Here is a 23,395-nt window from a genome sequence, read left to right on the forward strand (position 1 = left end):
TCCCAAGTAAAGGATACAATGCTACAGTTCTTATGTATTAATATGCCACAAAATACTGTTCAGTGGAAAAAAAGAGCAGAGGAGAATAGTATTATAGTGTGTTCCATTTGTATAAAAAGATGGGAGACACACACACACACACACACACACACACACACACACACAGGTGCTTAGTTTTCTGGAAACTGATAACCTTATTTGCTTTCAAGAAAGGGACAGTAGGACTGGGGACAGGAATGGCCCAGAACTGAATGAGGGTCACAGGTGAGAGGGAATCTCATGATCTTTATCATGGTCCTTATTTTATGAACCGCTATGGTTTAAAATTATAACCCAGGGTACATGCTTGGGGTTGACCCTTACGAAAGGGACAGTGGTGCAGAAGTTTCTGAGTTGTCTTATGCATTTTTTCTGCCCTAGCATGTTTGAGATGTTCCCTGGCTATCCCTTGTGGCTCTTGTGTATTACTGAAGTGGCTTCAAGCCCCAGACTCTCCTTGCAGCCTGAGCATATGCTGATGTCTGGTGTTAAAGAGTCATGCAGAAAGCCCCTGAGGTTTTGGGGACAGCACATGAACTCCAATGCCAGGTGGGGTCCACAGATCAATGAGGTGCTGATGTGGCAAAAACACTGCAACTCAACAGGAAGGAAATAGCCTCCACCTTGGCAGGGCCAGCGTGTGTGTGTGTGTGTGTGTGTGTGTCTGTGGAAGGGGTCTGTCTGAGAGATTCACCAGCCAGGGTGAGAAGTCCAGTGTCATCAGATTATGCAGTGGCTTGAGAGAAGCAGAAAGTCAGGGGTTTTATGCAAATTATCTCAATTTTTCAGGGTTGGTAATTAATTCAAGATTTAATAAAAATAATAAAAACACTGTGTAAGCCCAGCAAACTCCTTTGTCAGCTGAGTTAGGCCCAGAGACCTCCAGACATGACCCTGATTTAGGTCTCAAGGATAGCAGGAAGTCACTCTAGCTCTCTCCTGCCATAGCTGTCAGCGCACAGGCCACCCTTGTAGTCCTAGGAGAAGAGCTGGGAGAAGTCCTAGCCAAAGGGAAAAGCCTCTTTCTCCTCCTAAATATTAATATCTGTAAGACAGATGCGGGTTCCCACTCTGGAGGGAAGTATGACAAGGTGGGATGGGGATAAGATGATCAGGGGACCAGGGAGATGGGTAATACTGAATTCTGCCTAGGTCAAGGTTTGGTTCCAGAGAGTCTCAGGTCTGCAGAATTTTCTCCTAGGGATGTGGGAGGGAGGACCAGCCTCTCAGGTCTGACCTTCCTCAGGAGACAGTTCCCCTAAGCCCTTGTTTTAGGCTAAGCCCCACCCCACAATGTCCCTTCATGGGTCCCAACAACTCCCTGCTGAGTGGATGTCACTTGGAGCAATCATAAAACAAAGGATGGATTTTTGAACGCTCACACAGTCATTTCCTGTTCCAGCCATAATGGTGATCACAGCCTACCTTCATTTTGCTCTATAATGGAGCTCATGAAAATTTCAATCAAATTTAATAATATAAGAACTTTGATATTAAAGTAAATTGAGCATTAAGAATCATGGAACTGGTTGGGCATGGGATCACTTGCCTATAATCTCAGTACACAGGTAGCTGAGGAAGGAGGATCATGAGTTCCAGGCCAGTCTTGGCTACATAGTGAAAATATATCTCAAAAAACCAAAGAGAATCATGGAACTAGCAGTTTGAAGGCACAATTGTCCCTTGATATCTGAGAAGAATTAAATTCTGGGACCTCTGCAGATAGCAAAATTCATGAATGCTCAGGTCCCCTCCTGCATACTTTAAATCACTTCTAGACTTATGATATCTAACACAATGTTGATGCTGTGTAAATACTTACTGCATTGTTTAGAGCACAATAACAAGAAAAAGGTGTGCATATGTTTAGTACAGATACAATTTAAAAAAGACATTTTCTATTTGCAGTTTGGTTGAATCCACAGTATGTTGAATATGCAGATATAGAACTTACAAACAGTGCCAGCTGTATTCAGAAGTGGGTATTAATGCTTCCTTTCTAAGGTTCCCCATCCTCTACCCCTTACCCTCTTCTTTCTCTTTTCTCACCTAAACTGCTCTTGGCCTATTGCTGGGGAAACATCTGGTCTGTTGCTGGGGAAGAACTTTACTACAAGAGAAGGCAGCTTAGAAGAGGTGGGTCAGGACAGGGTAGGAAGTGGCTCTTGCCCAGTCTTCTTCTCCAGAGTCCTTCCTGAGATGACCTGATCCCAGAATGCCCACAAAGACCCCATTAGTTGAGGGGAAGATGGTATCTGGACAGCCCCTATGATGGAGATCCCAGCTGGCTCCAAGGCTGGCCATCTGAAGGGCCACAGAAGGACTACAAGAGAGCAGGGGCCTCTTAAATCTCACTCAGTCCCCCTGTTGCCTAGACCTGAGTGAGTATGCCTCAGAGACTCACCTGGAGAGTTTGTTTAAACACAGATCACTGGGTTTCACCCCAAGTTTCTGATTCAGGACATCTGGGGAGCCACACTTTGAGGAAAGCATTCATGAGCCATGCAGAGGGGATCAGAAGGCCTTGTGCCTACCACAGATGAAGACACAAAGATGAATGTGATCCATAGCTCTGATCTTAAGTGGCATGGCCACTCAAAGAGATGCTTTGGAACTAGAAGGTGAGGGGTCCCTCTATTGGCCCTATAACACCACCAAAGGAGAGCCGACTGGACAGGAGTGAAGGCAGGAGAGTGGGAGAGGCTAAGGACTCGACATATTATTGGATCTGCCACTTTGTGAGGATGCCAGTCCTCGGATGGCCTGGACAGGGACTCCAGGGTACTTGTCACTGTCTCTGACTCTCAGAGAGCCCACAGGGACTTCCCCAAATTCTCAGATCATTGCACCCCCTGCTGGGTGTGTGGAGAACTTCACCTCACTGGTCTGGGAGGAGATTATTGTCTTGGGGTTCCTGGGGAACCCTTACTCAGGCACCCTGCTAAGAGTTTTCCATTTTCTCTTCCTAGAAATCCCAAGGTCAGGAAACCAGTCTCATTTTATATTAGGAAACCAGGGATCAGAGAAATTAAATATTTGAATCCAGATGGGGCGGCAGAGCTCATACCCTCCACCACTATGTCATTCGACAAACCATTTGCTCATTCACTTCCATCCAAACATTTGTTGGATATCTCCTCAGTACCACATGCTATGCTAGTCTACATGAATGCATTTGTGATGGTAGACCTCATGATCGTTTATTTAGCATTTTTCTTAGCCTGTCTGTTCATGAGGAGGGAGGCTATCCTTTTCCCCATGGTTTCCCTCCCACCTGGCACAGCACCAGGCATGTAACTAGGTACTCTCAGTGCAAGGACTGAAGACTAGAGATATGAGGTACAGTGTCTACCCTCAAAAGTTTGGGAAAAAAGCACTGTGATTCTTTGGGATACATTTCCCACTGGGGGAAACATGAGGTGTTGAGGCTACAGGAAGGGACAGACAACTTCTGAGGAATCATCGAGGAAGTGGTACTTATGCAGGAAGAGTAAGACATAGGCAGACAGGGTGGGAAGGTGAAGAATATTGCAGGAAGGAAACGAGCTCCTAGGGGTGAATCATCACCCCATGGTTGGGGAATGCATTGCTTGGTTAGCTCAGAGTCAGGGAGGAGACAAAATTGAGGTAAGAGGGGACCTTGCATGTGTGCCCAGGCATCCGTCCTGAAAGGAGGGGAACCACAGAGGTATCTGGCAGGAGAGTGATACAACTGGGTTGGCCTTTGAAGTGAGCATCCCCACCTCAGTGTGGATGAGGCACCTGGGAGAGAATGAGACTGTGGCCACAGTGGGGCTCCACAGCCACGAGGGGCAGGCAGGGTGGGGGGAGTCACAGTGGTGACTGGGAACAGCATAGGAAAGGTGGGGTAACAGGAGAAGCTGGGAATGCTTTGCAGACAAACTTATAGCACATGAAATGGACTCAGTGACTCTGATCCAGGGGTGATTTTACCCCCACCTGAGTGGACATGTGGCAATGTGGAGACATTTTTGATTGTCACAGTTGGGCAAGGCAAGGTTGCTATTGTCATCTGGGCAGAGGCCAGGGATGCTGGTTAAACATCCTATAAAGCACAGAGCTGCTCCCAGAACAAAGAGTTGACTGATTCAAAATGTCATCATTGCTGTGAAACCCCAAGGTGACTAGCCTATGTGAAGGGAGTTGTCCATCCACTGGGACAGGAAGTGGGAGAAAACAGTAGATTTTGGAGAGGAGGACGGAGACAGCAGAGGGAGTGGTGGGAGCTGTGTAATGCCAATGTCTAGGAAGCAACCAGAGCTGAGATGATTCTCTGCAACAGCCTGGTACAAACGAATGCAGTGAGGGAAACTAAGGCACAGGTAGGTTAATAAGCCAGCTACTATACTGTGGTTAAAGAGTGGCAGAACTGGGTCCAGAGGTAGCCTTAAGTCCTGGGCCATTGGCCTCATCCTTTCCCTGGCCTCCTAGGACTTCAGGCCTCAAGTCAAGGCTTGTGTGTCCCTGGATCAGAAGGCTTGGAGAACCACAGATCTCCATTTAGCAGGACCACAATGCCCAAGGACAGAGGAGAGGGCCACACAGGCCTTTCCCAGTGGAAAACTCTACAAGTGAATCCTGTCCTTCCTGAATGACATTTTCCAGGCGGTTATTACCAGAGTCCAGCTGCATCCTTAGAAAGTGTCTGTTTCCTCTCAGAGTCTTCTGGGCACAGCAAGAGCCTCAGTACCACTCTATACCATGTGCTTATAGGAGGCAACCCAGGGAGCCACTTTCTGTCCAACACTAGCTAATATGCCCTAGTGCTTTACAGGTATTAACTCATCCAGTCCTCCCAACAGCTTTGTATTACCCATAACTCATCTCACCGATCTCATAGTGGAGCGAGGGCCTGAGACCAGGCAATCTGGCTTCAGACTCCAGGCTCCTAATTAACCCCTGTCACACTACCTGTCCCAAACACTGGGGCCTAGCTATGCCCTGCTGCTACCTAAGATAGGGTTAAGCAGGAAGCAGGAGGGGGTGTGTACTGGGTAGGGGGAGTTCTGGCAACCACTTCTGCCCTCACCTCTCAGAGATCCTCAGCCGCAGCTAGATACACCATGATATTTTGTCCAGTCCTTAGATCCATGGGCAACCCCCCCGCTCCACCTCAACTGCTGAGATGCTCACTGTGCCAAGGACACTCCTGCCAGGGACCTTCTGCACAGAGGCAGCCAAAACCACACAGGCTGCCTCCAGAAGCAGCCTAAGGCCATGGTGTCGGGGCTGCTGAACACAGGGCAATGCCCACTGAAAGGCTGATGTGCGAGGATGGGGTGCCCCACTCCCATCCTGGCCCAGTCCAGAGCTGTCCTGGTAGTCACAGCTGCAGCCTTCTTGGTGGCTTGTCTGAGTAGCTTATTTGCAAATGCTGTGGGAACATGGTTTGACAACCCAGGACTCCAGGCTCTTCCTCCAGACTGAGGAGGGTGGGGAGAGGGTAAGAGCCAGGGTGAGGAGAGAAGACAGTACCCCAAGGGCTCTTTTCTACTCCTAACCCCCATCCAGGGTGCCATGGCTGAGGATCACAGGGGTCTCCAGCTTCCTCCTTCCAGGAGAGAGTGTGGCCAGATGTCTTAGCTATCATCTTTTCTGGAATCCTCTGCATCCTGATGCTTATACTGAGGGCTGTAAGCAGCTATTAGCACTGTCACTCCCAATCAAACACCCTGTTCCACCTGCCAGCCCAGCACTGTTGACAACTGGGGCTGAGAGCCAGGTGAGGCTGCCAGCTTTGCACTGTGCCCAGGACACCCATGTGTCTGCCATTCCAAACCTGCTCCAGGCCACCGAGCTCAGAATAGAGCTCCATCCTTGCTCCTCACGGTAGACACACATCCTGCATCAGACAGTGTGGAAAGTTGCTCACCTCATCCCTATATGCCAGGGAGAGGGAAGATTGTGTCCCAGCCTCCTGGGAACAGGCTGTCCCTTCCCTCTGGAGAAGCCCTGAGAGCTAAAGGATCTAAACACTGAGTGAGGGGCTAGGCATGAGGAGAAGGGTCTGAATGGAGGGGAAACATAGAAGTCTTCAGCCTGGACACATGTGGGGCCACACTGGTCAGGTGATGGACTGGGAAGGGTTCTGGGCTGGTGGCTGAAAGACAGGGTTCAAGTCCTGGACTCTGCTCCTCACCTGCTCTGTGATCTGTGGTCAGTAACTCCTTTTCTCAGTTTCCCCAGCTATAAGGCAACACTCTCCAAGGTTTATTTAAAACCTCTGCAAGTATTAGTGAAGATTCAGATTTCTCTATTCTGGTTCTAGAGAGACCAACTGTAGGTACCTTCCAGGAATCTGCATTTAGTTTTATTTTGTTGGCTGTACTGGGGTTTGAACTCAGGGCCTTGTGCTTGCTCAGCAGCCATGCCCCCAGCTCTTTTGCATTAGTTATTTTTCAGACAGGGTCTTGCACCATTGCCTTGAAATACAATCCTATCTCTACCTCCTGTGTAGCTGGGATTACAGGCATGAAACACCACCCCTGGCCTAGGAACTTGCCCTTTAAACAAGTAATTCGGAGGCTTCCAGTGCTGACCTCAGGTTGCAGACCATTTCATGGGAAGCATGGCACTAGTCAGAGAAAGGAACAGGGAAGGCACCAAGACAGGGGCAATGTATGTCACCTGAAGGGAAACCCAGGGCCACATTCAGCCTACTGACACTGAAAGATAGGGCTCAGCAGGAGGCCTATCCTATGGCCCAGGTGTCAGGACTGCAGGCAAAGGCTTGCAAAGTCTGGTCAGGATAACACTGCTTTTCACTCTTCATTTGTCTGGTTGTCTGTCTTTTGCATTGCTAATACATGTCTCTCTGTCTTCTCTTCTCTTTTCCACCTATTTCAGGAGACTTTGGGATGCTCCTGCTTCACCCTGGCATTCTGGGGCACATGGTGACATGTGGAAATAGGGACTACGCCCTCCAGAAGTCTGCACCTGGCCCACACCTGCTCCAGCTGCATCAGTTCCTCTAGTAACGGGAAGGTTACTGGTGCCCCTTGCTCCCAGAAGGCTGAGCCACTCTGCTAGCTGTCAGGATGCACAGGGAGGTCAAGAAGGGCTGATGACCTAAGGGGCCCAAGTCAGCTCTAGAAGGGCACTGTCAGTGGGCAAGAGATTAGGTTTTGAATCCTGACGCTTCCTGGCTGGGTGACCTTGGGTGAGGTACCACTCTGGGCCTCAGTTTCCTCACCTGTAAACAGTGTGTATTGAGCACTAACTACATGCTATCCTCTAAGTGCTTTACACGTATCCCCATGTCACAGAAGCTCCATGTCTGTTTTATAAACACAGACAGGAAGAAGTCAAGAAACTTGCCCCAGCTGTTGCACAGCTTGCAAGTGATACAGAAATACTCTGGCTTCACAGTCCAGGTATACAATCATTCTCCCACACCTCACACAGTGGGAAAAATGAGCCACTTGGAACTCTGCTCACATTGTAACAAATGCACACGACAGTGCCAGCAGTTGTTATTATTTGTCTTGCTCTCTTTTTCCCACAAAGCAGGACTGCCAGCCTGGATAAGCCAGGGAAATGCACTACTGCTGGTTTCATCTCCATGGAGGTGGCCAAAATGGCTCAGAATGGTGGGACATAGAATCCATGACAGCAACAACTGGTTCCCAACTCTCCTGTACTTGTACCAAAATAGTAAAACTAGAGCCCCCACTTCTCAAGTGTGCAATTTTGGCTGTTTCAGCAGCTGGACAGCTCTTCCCCCACACTGGGATGGGAGACTGACGTCCAGTTTCCCAACTGAGAGGGGGTGGAGCTGCTACTCAGCCTCCACATGGGCACTTGGCAGACTTTTGAAAGAGCTCTGGGAGATGGAGTGGCCACTCTAGGCAGTAGCTTCCTGCTTCTCACTGGGAACTCCCAGGAACTCTATTCTTAGGGCACTGTCTCTTGCTTTTAACTTTGACATCTTCCAGAAGTTTCCCTGCACAAAAGCAACCCTGCTGTGGCTATAATTTACATGTCACATCACTTGTGCACAGCACAGTCCACCCCCTTCAACCTACTCCCGCACACGTACCTTCCCCTGCCCGCCCCACAAAAATGGCTCCTGCATTATTCCAACCACCCTCTTTCCACTTGTTCTGTTCACCAGGGGAGAGAAAGTGAAATGTGAAATTGACAGAGAATGGAGAGGGGGGCTGGGGAACTTAGCCAAATCCAAGCTTTGGAACTTCCCAGTTTCCAGGCTGGGCATCACTTCTGCTTGGCAGTCCACGTTGCCGTGGCAACAGTCCAGCTGTGGTCAAATGCCCCAGCTTGCCACCCAACCTGGGAGCACCCCACGGGAGCCACTTACTGTCATGGTGTTTTCCTTGCTCTGCTTTTTGCTTGGTGATGAGGAGCCCAGGTTCTGGGGAGAGAGGTAAAAAACATCATCAAAGCTGTTCTCCATATTGGACACTTTTTCCCCATTCAGGTTCCCTGAGGGTGGAGGGATTGGTTAAAAGCCCTGCACTGGAGAAGTTCGGGAGCTCAGCCTGCCATTAACTCCTAAGTCACCATAGTCTGTGCCAGGACAGGCAGGAGCATCCCTGAGCCCACGCTGCTCCCGTGTCCAGCTCTCAGGCTTCAGGCAAAGTGAAGAAAGGTTTGTGCATAGGCTCTGACAGAATTGCTCCAAACCAGCTCTCCCCTCCTTTTCTCTGTCTGTGATTTGGGGAGTTAACCCCTCCACTGCCCTCTGCTGGTAACAGGTTCTGTGCGGCAACCTGCCTGAGTAGCAGAATCCACAGGGGACTAGGGAGTTAAGGCCAATGGCAGGCCACCACCTCTTGGCACTGAGGATTCAGCACATGACATCTTATTCTGAAACCCTTGAGTCCAAAATATCAAGCTCCAAATACATATAACATACACCGCTCAGTCAATTCTAGGAGGTGGGGAGGGATTTCTCAGCCAAGGTGAGCACAAGCCTTTGGCTTGCCTTTTTATGTCTTTCCTGTTGTCAGCAAGAGAACCAGAGTCCCAAGTACTGCTGAGCCCACAGGTCCTTGCCAAAGTCCTAGGATTGTGCTGGTGGAAAAACAAATCAAAGGTTGCCAGCTAAACATGCCGCAAATGTCGTAAGAGCCTATGACACTAAAGAGATTGTTCAGTCTTGGGTCTTCATTGTTCTACTAACAATTACATTCAGGATTCAACAGCAGATATCCTGGGCAGCCCCTGAGGTGTCTGCTGTCCTGAGCCACACAATGATCTGAGGGAAGCACACACTGTGGGGGCCATCCTATGTGGTATCTTGGGCTCAACACTGTTTCCACTGCATCCTTGTAGAGTATAAGTAAGTGGTTGTTACTTTATTAAAAGGCCAGAAAAAAGCATGAAGGGGCTTCACCAATGAGCCTCAAATTAACCAGCAGACCCTCACCCACCCTCAGGCCAGTGCAGCCCTGGACCACCTGGCATGATGAGCACCTGAAGGTGGGAGCAGTCTCTGCCCCAGGAACCCATCAGTGAATCAGGCTCAGCTTTACTGAGCCCCTGTGTGTGTTCTCATTCTTTATTGTCTTTCCGTCCTCCTTTGACTGGTAAATAAAGTCACCTCACAGAAACGGATGTCCTTAGAGTGCTTAGTAAAAAGGACCATCCATTTCACAGACAAGAAATTGATTGCTAGTTTTGAGACCCTGGCCAAGGAATCTGAATTTTTGGAGCCTCAGAGCTGCTGCTCCTGCAAGGCCCAGGCAGGGCTCAGAGCTCCTCTCATGCAGAATCTGGAGATCTTATTCAGAGACACAGTGATCTAATCAGCTTTCTATCATTTTATCGAGGTGCCTCTACTTACAGCAAATCTGCTGGCTGCTCCAACAGACCCTGGGGAAACATCAAGCTTGTGGCCAACTACAACTTCCATAGATGTTTTTAAGGAGTCAACACATCCTTAATGGCCCATGCTGTACTTTCCCAAGCTATCAGTTCTCTTCCAAAACATTTGGCCAAAACTGCCCAGGGAAGAAAGCGGACTGAGCTTGCATGGCTGGAGCCCCAGGAGTCAGTTGCCACAGAGAAGAGGCAGGGATAGAAGTCCCTCCGTGGTTCTTTAGTGTAGAGATACTGGCCAAGCTCATACATGCCAGGAAGGGGGATGGGTTGGGTATGGTGTGGATTCTGTAGTTTGTAGTCTTTCTCTCATGGAAAAACATCACATTGCCACTATATGCCCACTGCACTCACGGTGTGTGTGTGTGTGTGTGTGTGTGTGTGTGTGTGTGTGTGTGTGGCACAAAAGTGCTCTAGCATTTGGCTGTGGTCTTTGAGTCTACATACGGATGTCGCTGGGATTCAAAGGACGAGGAGGAAAACTAAGAGGGAGGAAGCACTGTGAGAGCCACCATCCACTGAGGGCTTGTTTGTTACTGAGGCACCAGGCTTGGCACTTGTCATACTTAATCTCCTTCAATCCTTATAACCCCAGCAAGTTTTGTGGCATCCTATCTGTTTTGCAGACCATTAAAACTGAAGCTTGAAGAAGCTAAATGGTACAGGGTCACAAGGCTACTAGAGTGGTATATCACTTTAACCAGTGATGATGGGGGTGGTGGGGGCAGGCATCCCAGGTAATCTCAGGCTCTGCATTTGCTGCTGCTGACCTGGGCCTATTATTCAAATTCATATACATGTACATGCATCATACACACACACACACACACACACACACACACACACACACACACACACACTACCTCATAGGACTTCTCTTAAAGGGCCCAGGAGGAATGACATCTTATCTCAGTGACCACAACTTACTAGCTGCAAATTAGTTGCTAAATGCTATTTTGCCAATAATAGGAACAAGGCTTCTTGGGAAAATGGCTAATTCCAAATACAAAGTAGACCTGGAACATCTTATTTTGCCAAGAGGTAAGAAAATACTCAAAGAACAATGAAGATATAACAAAAGGACATAGGAGCCAGCATACAGAGACTTTCTCAGGCTACATTTGGGACAATCTAAGTATAAAAGTGAATAAAGATCACAATTTATTAACTCCAAAGTGGGGGGAAGGAACATTTCATCTCAGAAGAATACCAATAAAAATTAGAAAGTTGCTATTTGGAAACCCTAATGTCAAAAGGGATTCAGGCCACAATGATCACAGACGTTCAAAACACTGAGTGAAAAGATTGTCAGGGAACAGGATAGAGACACAGTGTCACACTGACATCCTGCAGATTACTGATAAATCAGAAAGAGAAAATGAACCCCTGCAAAGGAGAAAGCTAGCAGTCACCACACTAAGCAAGAGCTCATACTGAGCCTCATCAGTAGGATGCAACCTGGGAGTGTGTGTGTGCCTCTCCACGGATGCCATAAGAACGACTTGGTGTGTCCTATTCAGAGTTCTTACCAAGCCACTCAATCTCAATCTAAGCATAAGAGAACAATTAAATCAAGAATGTAGGTCATTCTACAAGACAACTGACCTGGACTCCTCAAAAAATAAACTAAAAGACAAAAGTAAAAAAATGTGAGAGATTAACCTCAATGAAGAGGGATTGAAGTGGTAAGGTAGATAAAGAATTGTCTATTTGTACAATAGACAATTGTACAATTGTACAATTGTACAATTCAAGCCAGAGAAATGACTGACTGACCTATGCTACAACAAGCAAATAAAAAAACATTATAAGTGAAAGCAGCCAGGCGAAAGGACCACGGATAGCATGATTTCATTTATATGACATGTCCAGAATAAAAAAATTCACAAAGACAGAAAGTAGAATAGTGGGATTCTTTTTGGAGTGATGAAAATGTTAAATATTGTGATGACGGCTACATAACTCATGAATACACTTTATAAAACCCCTCCAAATAATATATTTTTAAATGGGTAAATTGAATAATATGTAAATTACTTTTCAACAAAGATGTTTTTGAGAGGGAGAGGAACAGATACAAAAGGCATTCTGGGAACAACTGAAATATTTGAATATGGATTATGTACCAGGTGATATTGTTGAATTTATGTTTCCATAAGTGTGATGATGGCACTGTGATATCTTTCCCCTTGGACACACTGTGATGGTTAACCTTGAGTGTCAACTCGATTGGGCTGACACCTGGGAGATTAGTGAAACATAACTGGGGGTGTCTGAGAGGGCATTTCACCTAATCAATGGTTTAATCCATTGATGAATTCAAACTCTGAAGACTACTGGGAGGTGGTGGAACAGTGGAAGGTGGGTCCTGATTGGAGGAAGTAGGTCACTGGGGCGTGTTCTTGAGGACTATATCTCATCCCAGACTCCTTTCCTTCCCTCTCCTCTCCCGCTCCTTCTCTTCATGGCTGCCATGAAATGAGTGGCTCTGCTCTACCCTGCCCTCTCCACTGTGATGTTCTGCTCACTTTTTATCCAAGGCAGCTGATCATGGTCTGAAACTGTGAGCCAGAATACACATTTCTTCTTTTTAAGCTGTTTTCTCTCAGGTATTTGTCACAGTTATGAGAAACACACACACACACACACACACACTGAAATATTTATACTTAAAGCAACATGCCAGGAATTTGCTTTAAGTTATGGGTGGGGGTCGGCGGGGGCAGGGCTGGCAGCCTGGCTCAAGTGGTAGAGTGCCTGCCTAGCAAGCATGAAGTCCTGAGTTGAACCCCAGAACTGAAAAAAATTGGGGTGGCAGTAATGGGGGGTGGTATTAAGGAGCAGGGATGGGAGCAAAAGTTAAACAAAATTGCTTTAATGCTAGGGATTGTTGCAGGTAAGTGATAGGTTTAAGGTAGTTTGATATAATAGTCCTTCAAATTTCAGTCTTCAACTAAGCATCTTACAAAGCCATTCCTGTTATTTCCACCACCACTAGGCTGGGTTCTTACAGCACACACTTCCTCCAGCCCTTATCACTGCCAGCATTGTGCATCATTTATAAAATGTCTTTCTCCCACACCAGCTATAAACTGCCACTGAGGTAAGGGCTTTGTCCTTCTATGCCTGGCAAAGACGCAAATGCTCAATGGACTAGGTCTTATTGAATTCAGGGGGATTAGATGATAAAGACTCAGTGTCTCAGTTCTTTCTCCACCTTAAACTCCATTCTTCAATGGATTCCTAAGACTCCAAGCCCTGAGTCCTATTCTCTCTCTCTCTCTCTTTTTTTTCCCCTCCAGTGTCTTCCTGGGGAAGTTTATGAGAAGGCAGAACAATTGAAAGATGGATTACAAAAGGGCCTGAAGGCTGGTGGGCAGGTAGGGAGTGAACTAGCTAGGACTTGCCTCTGCAAAAACTGGCAAGACTATTATCCCTTGAGCACTCGCCCCTCCACCAAGCAGGAGAGTCCCATTTATATAGTACCCAGCCAGCAGCTCAACCTAAGGCTGCACCGCTAAAACCTCCACTGGGTGGCACCAGATCACCACCACCTGTCTCCCAGGAATGGGAGAAGGAGGTGGCCCAACCATGGGTTCTACCCAGCATGGTGGGGGCATTCTGGTATCTTTAGGTGTGCCCTTCCCCTCCCCCCACATTGAATCTTCCTGATTAGCCTGCTCAAGGGAGGGCTACTAGCAGGTAGACTTTTCAAATGTGGGGTTGATCAGTCTGGGCTCTGTCACTGCAACCTTGAGCAAACCATCTTTTCCACTGCACACCCTGTCTCTCCATTCACTTGTGTTTCAATTATTAGTGAGAGTAGTCAGTATGAGTTATGACTGTTTGGGTGGCAAATAAACTTTCCTGCATGCTGAAGAGAAGTGTATCCTTAGGGATACTTTGTTGGTAGTGCTGTTTGTAAACAGCAAACCTTCTTAACCTATTTATGTAGTTTCACAAATTAGGGTTAAAAAGTAGCAGCTTTAGTATCCAAATGTAACTCTAAAAGAATCACTGCCTTATAGCTCTGGAAACAAATGCAGACTCACCCTCTCCAGGTACTACATCATTTATACTTGTTACTTGGTGAGACCTCAACTCTCAAGGTTACCATCCAAAAAGCATATTACAAATGTGCATCTGTAAGTAAACACTGTCTACTTAGGTTTTCAGAGCTGGCCTTCCCTAAGTCCCCAGTACCAGCTCTTATTTTTGAAAATAAAAATTGTGTCTGTTTTCTGTAAAAGTCAAATGTGTTCATTTAAAGGAATTTGAAAAATAGTGAAAAGTGTAAAGGAAATAAAAATTTCCCATGGTCTTTAACCAAGGTTTTGCAACCTCAGTGTGATTCAGATTTTCGAAGTGGGTAAATCTTTGCTGTGGGAAGCTGCCTTGTGTACTGTAGGATATTTAGCAATATCCCTGGTGTATAGATCTCACTTTCCCCTGTCCCTTGTTGTAACAATAAAAATGTTTCCAGACATCACCAAATGTCCTCCGATGGAGAACTGTGGTCTCAGATACAGTTAAAATCACATAAATGCCCTGGCTTATTTTTCTTCCTGTCTTTTTTCGTTCACATAAGCATAGTTTTCTGTCTCCCAAATAAGATTGTCTATATAGTCTAAGTCCTGTTTTTCCTACTCAATATTAAGCTGTGCACATTTTCCCAAATTATTAAATTTTCTTCAGAAGAATACTCTTCAATGGCTGCATAATGTCATCGATTGGCTGGATGTCCAGTTCCACAGTCCATTTTCCCCATCCCCTGTTGCTGGATAATTAGTTTGAGAGCAAGAGTACAGAGCTATGAATAAGTCAGAAGCCCTGAGTCTACCCCAGGCACAGGTGCTGAAGAGGCATTCCTACGTCAGAGGCTTATGCTGTGCGCTATTCCATCAGCTTGGGGTATAAGTTAGTTAGACCAGTCTACATTTTTCATTCGGTTGAGTAACAACTTCATCGTACTTCTGGAAGCAGTCATGCTTTGGTAGGGGAGGAAGAATAGGGAGCTGTTTCCAACATTCTTCCTCATGATGCTCAGCCCAGTGCTGCAGCTTTTTTTTGTGGTGGTTAAACCACAACAGAAGAGGCTCATGTCTTCAGAAACACTTCCAAATCAGATGGCAAGCAAGCTTCCCTTCCCCAGACTGACAGAAGTTCAGCAGCAAATGCAAAAAGACAGGGTTGACTCACAATGGGTGATGTGAGCAGGGGCGTAAGAGTCCTATTGACTGAGCCTGGATCCCCACTACTCAGGCTTAGTCCCTAGCAGCATCAGCATCACCTGGGAGCTGATTGGAAATATCCACCCCACCCAAGCCTTCTCAATCAGAAATCTGCATTTTAACAAGAGGTCCAGGAGACTCTGAGTCCATCAGAATTAAAGAAGTCCTGGCCTAGACTGACATCCAAATTCTCTATCAGAGTTAACTGAGCCTGAGCCCAATCAATGCTTAGCCTCATAAGAAGATAACTATAAAATTTGAAAAATCAACACTTCTGTCTATATTGAAGCCAAGTGCCACATTTTAGCTGATGATACTAACAGAGTACAGAGTCTTTCCTTAGGTGACTAGGACACAAAAGCTATGCATAAACAATTATTGGTCTCATTAACATCAGCAATATTATCCTGATCCTCATCGTGATGGTATCATCATGATAATGATATTGTGGTAATAGAGATCATCACTCCTGGACTCTGGCATTTTAATTCCAGAAAAAGTCTAGTGGGATTTAGAGGTTCTTCATTAAGAACCTCTCCTTGGGCCAAGCATGCTGGTACACGAATGTAATCCCAGCTACCTGGAAAGCATAGGTAGATGGATCACAGTATAGATCAGATCAGGCAAAAAAGCAAAAGACCTTATCTGAAAAAATAACTAAAACAAAAAGGGTTGAGGGCATGACTCAAGTCACAGACACAAGACCCTGAGTTCAAATCCTAGTTCTGCCAAAAAAAGAACCTCTTCTTAATCATTTATGATGTAACTGAGGAAACCATGGGACATGGCACAGGGCCCAGTCTGACCCGAGTCATCACGTGAACTTGCACAAGTCACTTAGCTTGTCTATACTCCTGTGGGTTCATGCACAACCCAGCAATGGTACCAACACCCATCTCGTGCCCTGACACAAATGTCAAATGAGATGGCCAAAGAGACAGCACTTTGGGAGTCTGAAAACATACTCCCAGTACTTCCCATCCTACAACTACCTCCATGCCAGCTTAGCAAATGAGACAATCAAATTTTACTAAATTCCACTCTGGGTAAAGTCTGGGGATGGGAGGACAGGGAGTAGAAAAGGACAAAGTCTGGGTTTACCTATTCTTTCAGAGTGATAGGAAACCTGAGGTCTGTGCATTCAGAACACAGGCAGCAGGATGGACTCCTCGATCCTGACAGTTACAAGTCCCTCAGCCCCTCCTCCAAGTCATTCTCAATTTCTAGAAAACCAATAAACTACAATCCTCCAACCCTCTCCCCATCAAGAACTATTATAACAACCCACATATACCTACCGCTTTCTACTGGGGGCAGCCCTGGACTTCTGGACTCCCTTGATGTACCAATCCTTCATGAACCCTTCCTGGACCTTCATACTCAGCTACCCTACCTCCCTTAATGGAACCCCTTACCTGGGAATCACCGGTGGATTTTCGGAGACTCATGTGGGCAGTCTCTGGAGGGTGCGCTGGGGTCCCTGACGCGTGGTATCCATTCACTGCGGGGACAGAGACATGGCTCAGATGCTGCGTGGACCACAGAATGTCCCACTGGACTCTTGGCCACGGCAGTCCCTTTTCCCACCTCCTCCCTGGATGCCGGGAGGTCTTGGATGGCTATGACCATCTGTCAGTAGCTGCAGAGCTAGAAATCTCCAGCACTGACATACTGAACTCTCAGGGGACTGAGTTTCTTCTCAGGAACGTGCTTCATGGAAGCCGAGGTCATTGGAGTCTAGCTATCGATTGCCATAAGTCAGTGGTGCTCATGGGTACCAGTCAAGGGTCCTGTCTCTCTCTACTGAGTCAGTGGCTCCTCTCCTACTGCCCTACAATCCCCTTACTCTCTCTCTAAAGAGCTTCTCTACCTTCAGCCTCAGAGCACTATGATGTAGGCACAGGTTGAGCATCCATTTTCCAAAATGCTTATGATCAAAAGTGTTTTCTGGATTTTGAATTTTTTAGGATTTTAGAATATTTATCCAGTCTTGATACAGCTTGTGTATCTCTAATTCAAAAATCTAAAATCTGAAATACTCCAAAATCCAAAGTTTTTTGAATGCCATGTCGGATGCTCAAACAAATTTGGATTTAGGGCTTGGGAGCTAGAGATATTCAATGTGTAATGGAAAGCCAGAGTCTTGAGCCTCAGTTTTTCTGAAATTGAAAATAGTAACAGTGGTGTCTCATACCTGTAATCTTAGCTACTCAGGAGATGGATGGAAAACAGGGAGGATGGTGGTTTGCAACCAGTCCCAGTAAAAAGTTCACAAGCTCCATTTCAACCAACAAAAAGGTGATTATAGCCAGGTGCCAGTGGCTCATGCCTGTAATCCTAACAACTCAGTAGGCAGAGATCAGCAGGATTGCAGTTCAAAGCCAGCCTGGGCAAACAGTTCACAAGACCCTATCTTGAAAAAACCCATCACCAAAAAGGGATGCTGGAGTGGCTCAAGGTGTACGCCCTGAGTTCAAACCCCAGTACTGGAAAAAAAAAAAAGTTGAGTGTGGTAGCATGTGCCTGTTATCCCAGCTACACAAAAAGTGTAAATATGAGGATCAGAAAGTATAAAGAGAAGTTTGAGGTTGAGGCTGCCCTGGGCAAAAATGTCAAACCCTATTTAAAAAATAACTAAGGCAATAGGGCTAGGTGTGGCTCAGTGGTAAAGCATTTGCCTAGCAAGCACAAGGCCCTGAGTTCAAGCCCCAGTACACAATAATAATAATAATAATTATCACAATTATAATTATAATAGTAATAATCAGAGGTTCTAAAATTCTACTTCTAGCGAACATGTTTCTTTTGGGGGACTCTTGCTCATATCCCCAGTGTGTGTGGATAAGTGTGCTCTCTGACTGGCAGGGGCACCCTGATTTTAGTGTCTGTCAATCTGTGTTGCATAAGCACTCCCACCATGGCCGGCTTCAAGCCTCCCCCTGCTTCACACTCCTGCGATCTGTGCAGTCTCGGTTCCCAGAGGCGCAGTGGCTCTCACCTGGAACACGAATACCCAAGCTTAGGGGAGCCCTTTCCCCTCTGCTTCTGTGTCTGTAAAGTAGGGGTAATTCTTCCTAGTCTCCAACTTGCTTTCTTGGTATGACAATCCAATGAGGCTAATAACTGTGAAAGGGATCTGTGCATTTTCAAGTACTTCATTAAAAAGGGAAGGGTGGGAGGGGGTGGCTGCTGCTTTTGTTCCTGAAATTCTGTCCCTCTGTGCCTCAAACTTGTACAGTTTCTGGAGACAAGGCTAGAAAGCCAACCTCGTGTTCCAGGCTTAGAGGAACTGCTGCAGCATACACACAGTGCAGGCTGGACTGGAGGGTCATACAGACTGAATGGTGTCCAGCTTGCAATTCTTGAAAAAATTCTGAGTGGCAGGAAGCAAATGAGAGACTATCTAAAAGTCACCAAAACCTACTATAGGTTGACCATCCTTAATCCAAAAATCTGAAACTCAAGATGTTCCAAAATCTGAAATTTTGGGGTGGCACCATGACATCATGAGTGGAAGATTCCACACCATGAATCTTTGTTTCATGCACAAAATTATTTAAAGTATTGCACAGAATTACCTTTAGGCTGTATTTATTTATGAAACAAATGCATGTTTTGTTTAGACTTGGGCCCCAGGCCCAAGATGTCCTGCTATGTCTTATTATGTCTATGCCAAGAGCCCAAAATATGAAAAATATCCAAAATCTGAAACACTTCCAGTCTGGAGCATTCTAGATTACCCAACCTGTAATCTAGAGTGACAAGGGCTGGAAGTAAGCAGTGGACCACAGGGGTGGTGAAAAACATTCCAGGTAGAATTCTTTTCATGCTGGGGATGCACTCCATCCTCTTGTGCGTGCAGCAAAAATCCACAGCCTTCTGCATGCAGGCCACATTCAACAGTGCCTATGGGCAGCTGGGCTTCATCCTGAGTGACACGGCCTGCTCCACGTTCCAGAATGGAGGGCACACACATGATAAGAAAAGAGAAAACTGGTACAGAGTGGACTCCTAGTGCAGTGTTTATGGAAGCAGCAAGAAACAACAAATTAACCCTCCTGTATGCCACAGGCCTGATCCATGCCCAAGGCCCTGCAGGCAGCTGGCCAAATTCCTGTCATATCAACTCAATGAAAAAGCCAGCTTAAGAGGGGAGGTCAGAACTCCAATAATATCAGGGGGCTAAGGGAAACCTACTTAGGCTGGCATAGAGTCTGCCAGGAAGGCATCAGACAGATTGGTGGTACACACATCCCACAATGAAGGTATGACACTAAAGAAGTTTTACCTATGGAATAGCACAGTCCTGAAATGGATGAAGTACAAAAGCTGGAAAGTTTGAGGACGACAGTGCAATACCTCAGTACACTGCTTTTAGTCCATGACTGATTATATCATGAAGGCAAATAAGATCTGAATAATTCAACTTAAAAGGCTGATTGAAGTTGCATATATAAAACATCCTACTCTACAAAGATGACATCTTTTGCCAAAAAGTCATGCAACATTAAAAGATAGCCATATTTAACCCATGAATAAACTGTTGGTAAATGGTAGAAGATATAAATAAAATAAGATATATGCTTTGACCAGAAAGCAATAAAAGTAGATACTAATAATGGGTGAATAAACAAATATACAAGGTTTCTAATATCCCAACTCCCAAATACTTGGAAACTAAAGAAAATGTCCTCTTAAATAATGTCAGGTCACAAGAGAATTAAAGACTATAATTATACAGTATTTGGAAAATAATAAGAAGGAACATATGAAAACAAATGGGATAAAGTCTGAATTATATACTTGGAAGAAACAGCCGTAATTATTCCATTACCAAACCCAAAGGGAAAAAAAATAAATGAATAAACATTCAACTTCACATTTTAGAAAAAAGTTTAAAGACTTATGAAATAAACTAAAGGAAAACAGAAGAAAGGACTATCAAGAGAAATACAGAAATTAATGAGTTAGGAGTAATAGTAACGAATGAGTTAAGAGCAAGATGACATTCTGCGTGTGTGGGGGTGGTGGGTAGGCAGGGGCAGGAATCACAACAATAGAAAAAGGAAATGAACCAGCTTAATTTGAGAGTGACCACAAATGCTCAGATTAAGAATCAGAAAGAACATATAAGCACAAATACAGGTTTTTTTTAAAATGCAAGAACATATTCTATGCTAACAAAAACCAAACCTCCCAAAACATTCAAATTATCAAAATGGTTTCAAAGAACACTAGAAATGCCCACAAAGAGCAAAAATCTTTGAAAAATTACCTCCCCACCAAAGGCACTGAGCCCAGGTGGTTTTATGGGCAAATTTGTTCAAACTCTCGAGAAAGAAACACCCAGGCACAAACTGTCCTCAGAGCACGGAAAATTGTGGCAGGTTTCCCAAGGTATATACAAAATTGACATTACCCTAAACCTAAAATCAAAGTCAATGCAAAAAACTGAGCCACAGTTTGTTCTAGTGATGAAAATGAAACGTGCATGATTTACCTGAGCAGGTAATGTAATCTTGGATGACACTGGGTCCCTGTAATCCAAGGTTATTCCCCAGCTCCTTGAGGGCAGAGGTTGCCTTTCTGACCCCTCCTTACTCCCTTCCCAGGACCTCAAAACACACACTCACCAGGCTGCTCCTTGTCTTCTGCCCCCAGGTCTCCCAGGTTCACAGTCCGACAGCCTAAGAGCAGCCAGGACATCTAACATGGGGACATGCTGCCCTAATCCAGTCCCTTGTTCTCACTTCAGTTCTGGTCCATCAGCTGCTGGCTAATTACTACTCATGTCATAACAATTACTGGGAAAGAAAAACTAATTTTCCATTCGACCATTTCTCCCCACACAGCAGCTCTCCTCTGACACCCTGTCTTGTTGCATTTTTCTCTAATGCTCCCAGGCACATTCAGAAAACTTTCAGTGGAGATCGGAAGAGTTATGGCCTACAAAATCCTCACAACCTTGCCCAGAAGCATTTGTAATTGCCATTCCCTGTCCTCTGGTCCTCTGGGCTCCTAATTCGCCAAGTGTCGGCCACAAACAAATGAGGCTGGAGTAGGGGGCCCTGGGGCTGCCAGGAGGGAGAAGTAAAATCAAAGATCACTACTAACTGTAAGGAACATAATTCAAGTTGGTGATATAAGAAAAAAGGTAAAATGCTAAACTCAGGGGTTCTTAAGGTTTTAAAAAAAGGAACCCAAAACTATCTGGTAACTTTAGTAACTTTAAAAATACATGTAAACACAGGCACCCACACATGGTCTTTAAGCCTTATGGGTAGTCAGATATACAAAGAGAGTGCTGTGGAGATGTACAGTGAAAGGAGGGGACAGATATTGGGAAGAAAGGAGGAGAAGAAGGTCAGAGTGAGGAGAAGTGGATAAAAACAAGAAGAAGGAACATAAGGAAAGCTATGAAAAAAGACTAAGCAATATAGACCCAGCAACTTTTGCCACTGGGAATTCATTCTCCCAGGAGTCTGCTTCCACTTTTCAGCCCCAATCCCCATTACAGAAAGGTCCATCCTCCAAGGTCCACTGCCCATGGGCACCACACCCCCTCATACCTTCTTTGGCTCTGGCCTGGTCTCCCCTCTCTCCGGAGTAAAGTAACTTATCCTTTCTCAGGTTAAAAAACATGACAGCTCTGAGGCCACGGTTCTTAAAATCCATCCATCCATCCACCCATCCATCCATCCATCCATCCCTCCATCCATTCTTCCTCCATCCCTGCCTCCCTTCTATTCATTCACCCATCCATTCATGCACCCATACACCCACTTATTCATCCATCCATCCATCCATCCATCCATCCTCCCTCCCTCCCTTCCATACACTCACCCACCCACCCATGCACCCAAATATCCATTCATCCATCCATCCACTCACCTACCCTGCCTCCCTTCCTTCCTTCCTCTTGTTCTCTCTTCCTCCCTTCCATCCATTATACATTAAACATGGTAGAACATATGTTTTCCAGTTGTTATAAAGAACACCAGTTCTGCAAGGTGTTTCTATGAATGTTACACAGTGAAGGTAAGGGCTAGGGTTTTGTAACCCCATCATTGAGGTTTAAGCTGTTTATTTAGTGTTGGCCTATGACCTATGCTGACGTGAGCTGTGGGTCTCACAGGCAGGGGTGCACATCATTCTTACATGGATACAGACACAGACCTGTGTGGGGCATGAAGCAGGACTGCCAGGAAACTTTGGGAAACACTGCTATGGCTACATGAACACAGGTTTTGAAGTCAGGAACACACTAGAGCCACGTCTGAGCTCAGTACCTTGATGCTACAGCAGGCACAGTGCTGCTTTCTTCCCAGCTGGCTGCTCTGCAAGGCATGACCCTCAGCTTCTCCACAGACTTCAGATCTACCCTGGACCATGCAGGGGAGTAGTTTTACATGAATAGTTTTCTGTTCCACAAGTTTCTGTTTGGCCACCTGGTCTTCACTGTCTGAATGGTTGAAAATAAGGTTCTTCTTCAGGGGCACCAAATGTTAAACAATCCTTTGTAAAGCCCCAGAAGTCTCAGACCCCAGAAACACTCAGAGCCAGGGGATAGCACCGACCTCAGAATGACATGTCTCCAAAGAATACTCTAGACAAAGCTCCTACCTATTATGGAATGACTATCTCAAATGTCTCCACTTGATTACCTCTGCAGACAGACAACTCAGCTCCTCACAAAGAATCCCAATTCCTTTCCAGAATGTTCTGTTTGAAAGTTGCCCTGAAAAACTCCACTTCTGTTCAATTCTACACTTTGAAGTCTAGGAGAGCTCCCATGGAGCAGCTCTGCCCCCACATCAAAGAAGAGCACTGATATGTGACCTCAACTATCATCTTGCCCTGAGACCCGAGTGGGCAAGAGTGGAAAACCACCAGAGCTGCAGCCAGCACTGCTGGGTATTGCCAACCTGTTAGGCAACAGGCTTCAGGGGCCTACCGACCTGAGTCCTCTCCAGGGCCAGTCAGTCAGACCTCAAGCCAGGTTTCAGGCCAGGAACAAGTGGTGTGTGGCCCTTCCAGGTGTCCCGAGTTAATGAGTAGACGTACCTGCTGGAGGCAGAGAGCTCCTGTGAGTGCCAGGGCTGGCTGAAATCCCAGGAGAAGAGCTGGGGCGTTCCCAGGTGGTCTCTGGTCAAAGAGAAAAAAGAAAAATTACATTACTTTGTGTACTCCACAGGACAAAACCTGAATGTCACAGAGCAGAGTGAAGTGGTCAGAGCTGGTAAACACTGAGATGGCAGTTACAT

The 23,395-nt window shown here is 46.0% G+C and overlaps 1 protein-coding gene across 16 annotated transcripts in view; it reads right to left on the minus strand.

The window, feature by feature from the left end:
• Positions 1-23,395, minus strand: part of Gas7 (growth arrest specific 7) — a 227,357-nt gene that overhangs the window by 33,141 nt on the left and 170,821 nt on the right. For 10 of the 16 annotated variants that reach the window (XM_074046814.1, XM_074046818.1, XM_074046815.1 and 7 more), the window contains exons 3-4: positions 23,196-23,276; positions 8,378-8,431 (exon numbers count right to left, since the gene is read on the minus strand). In XM_074046814.1, coding sequence (XP_073902915.1) covers positions 8,378-8,431; positions 23,196-23,276 — 135 coding nt within the window. Of the gene's footprint in view, positions 1-8,377; positions 8,432-16,546; positions 16,633-23,195; positions 23,277-23,395 lie in introns of all 16 variants that reach the window. The other 6 variants (XM_074046803.1, XM_074046809.1, XM_074046804.1 and 3 more) reach the window with 1 other exon arrangement.

Source organism: Castor canadensis, chromosome 11 (genome assembly GCF_047511655.1).
Source record: "Castor canadensis chromosome 11, mCasCan1.hap1v2, whole genome shotgun sequence".
In the NCBI taxonomy this organism is placed as follows: Eukaryota; Metazoa; Chordata; class Mammalia; order Rodentia; family Castoridae; genus Castor; species Castor canadensis.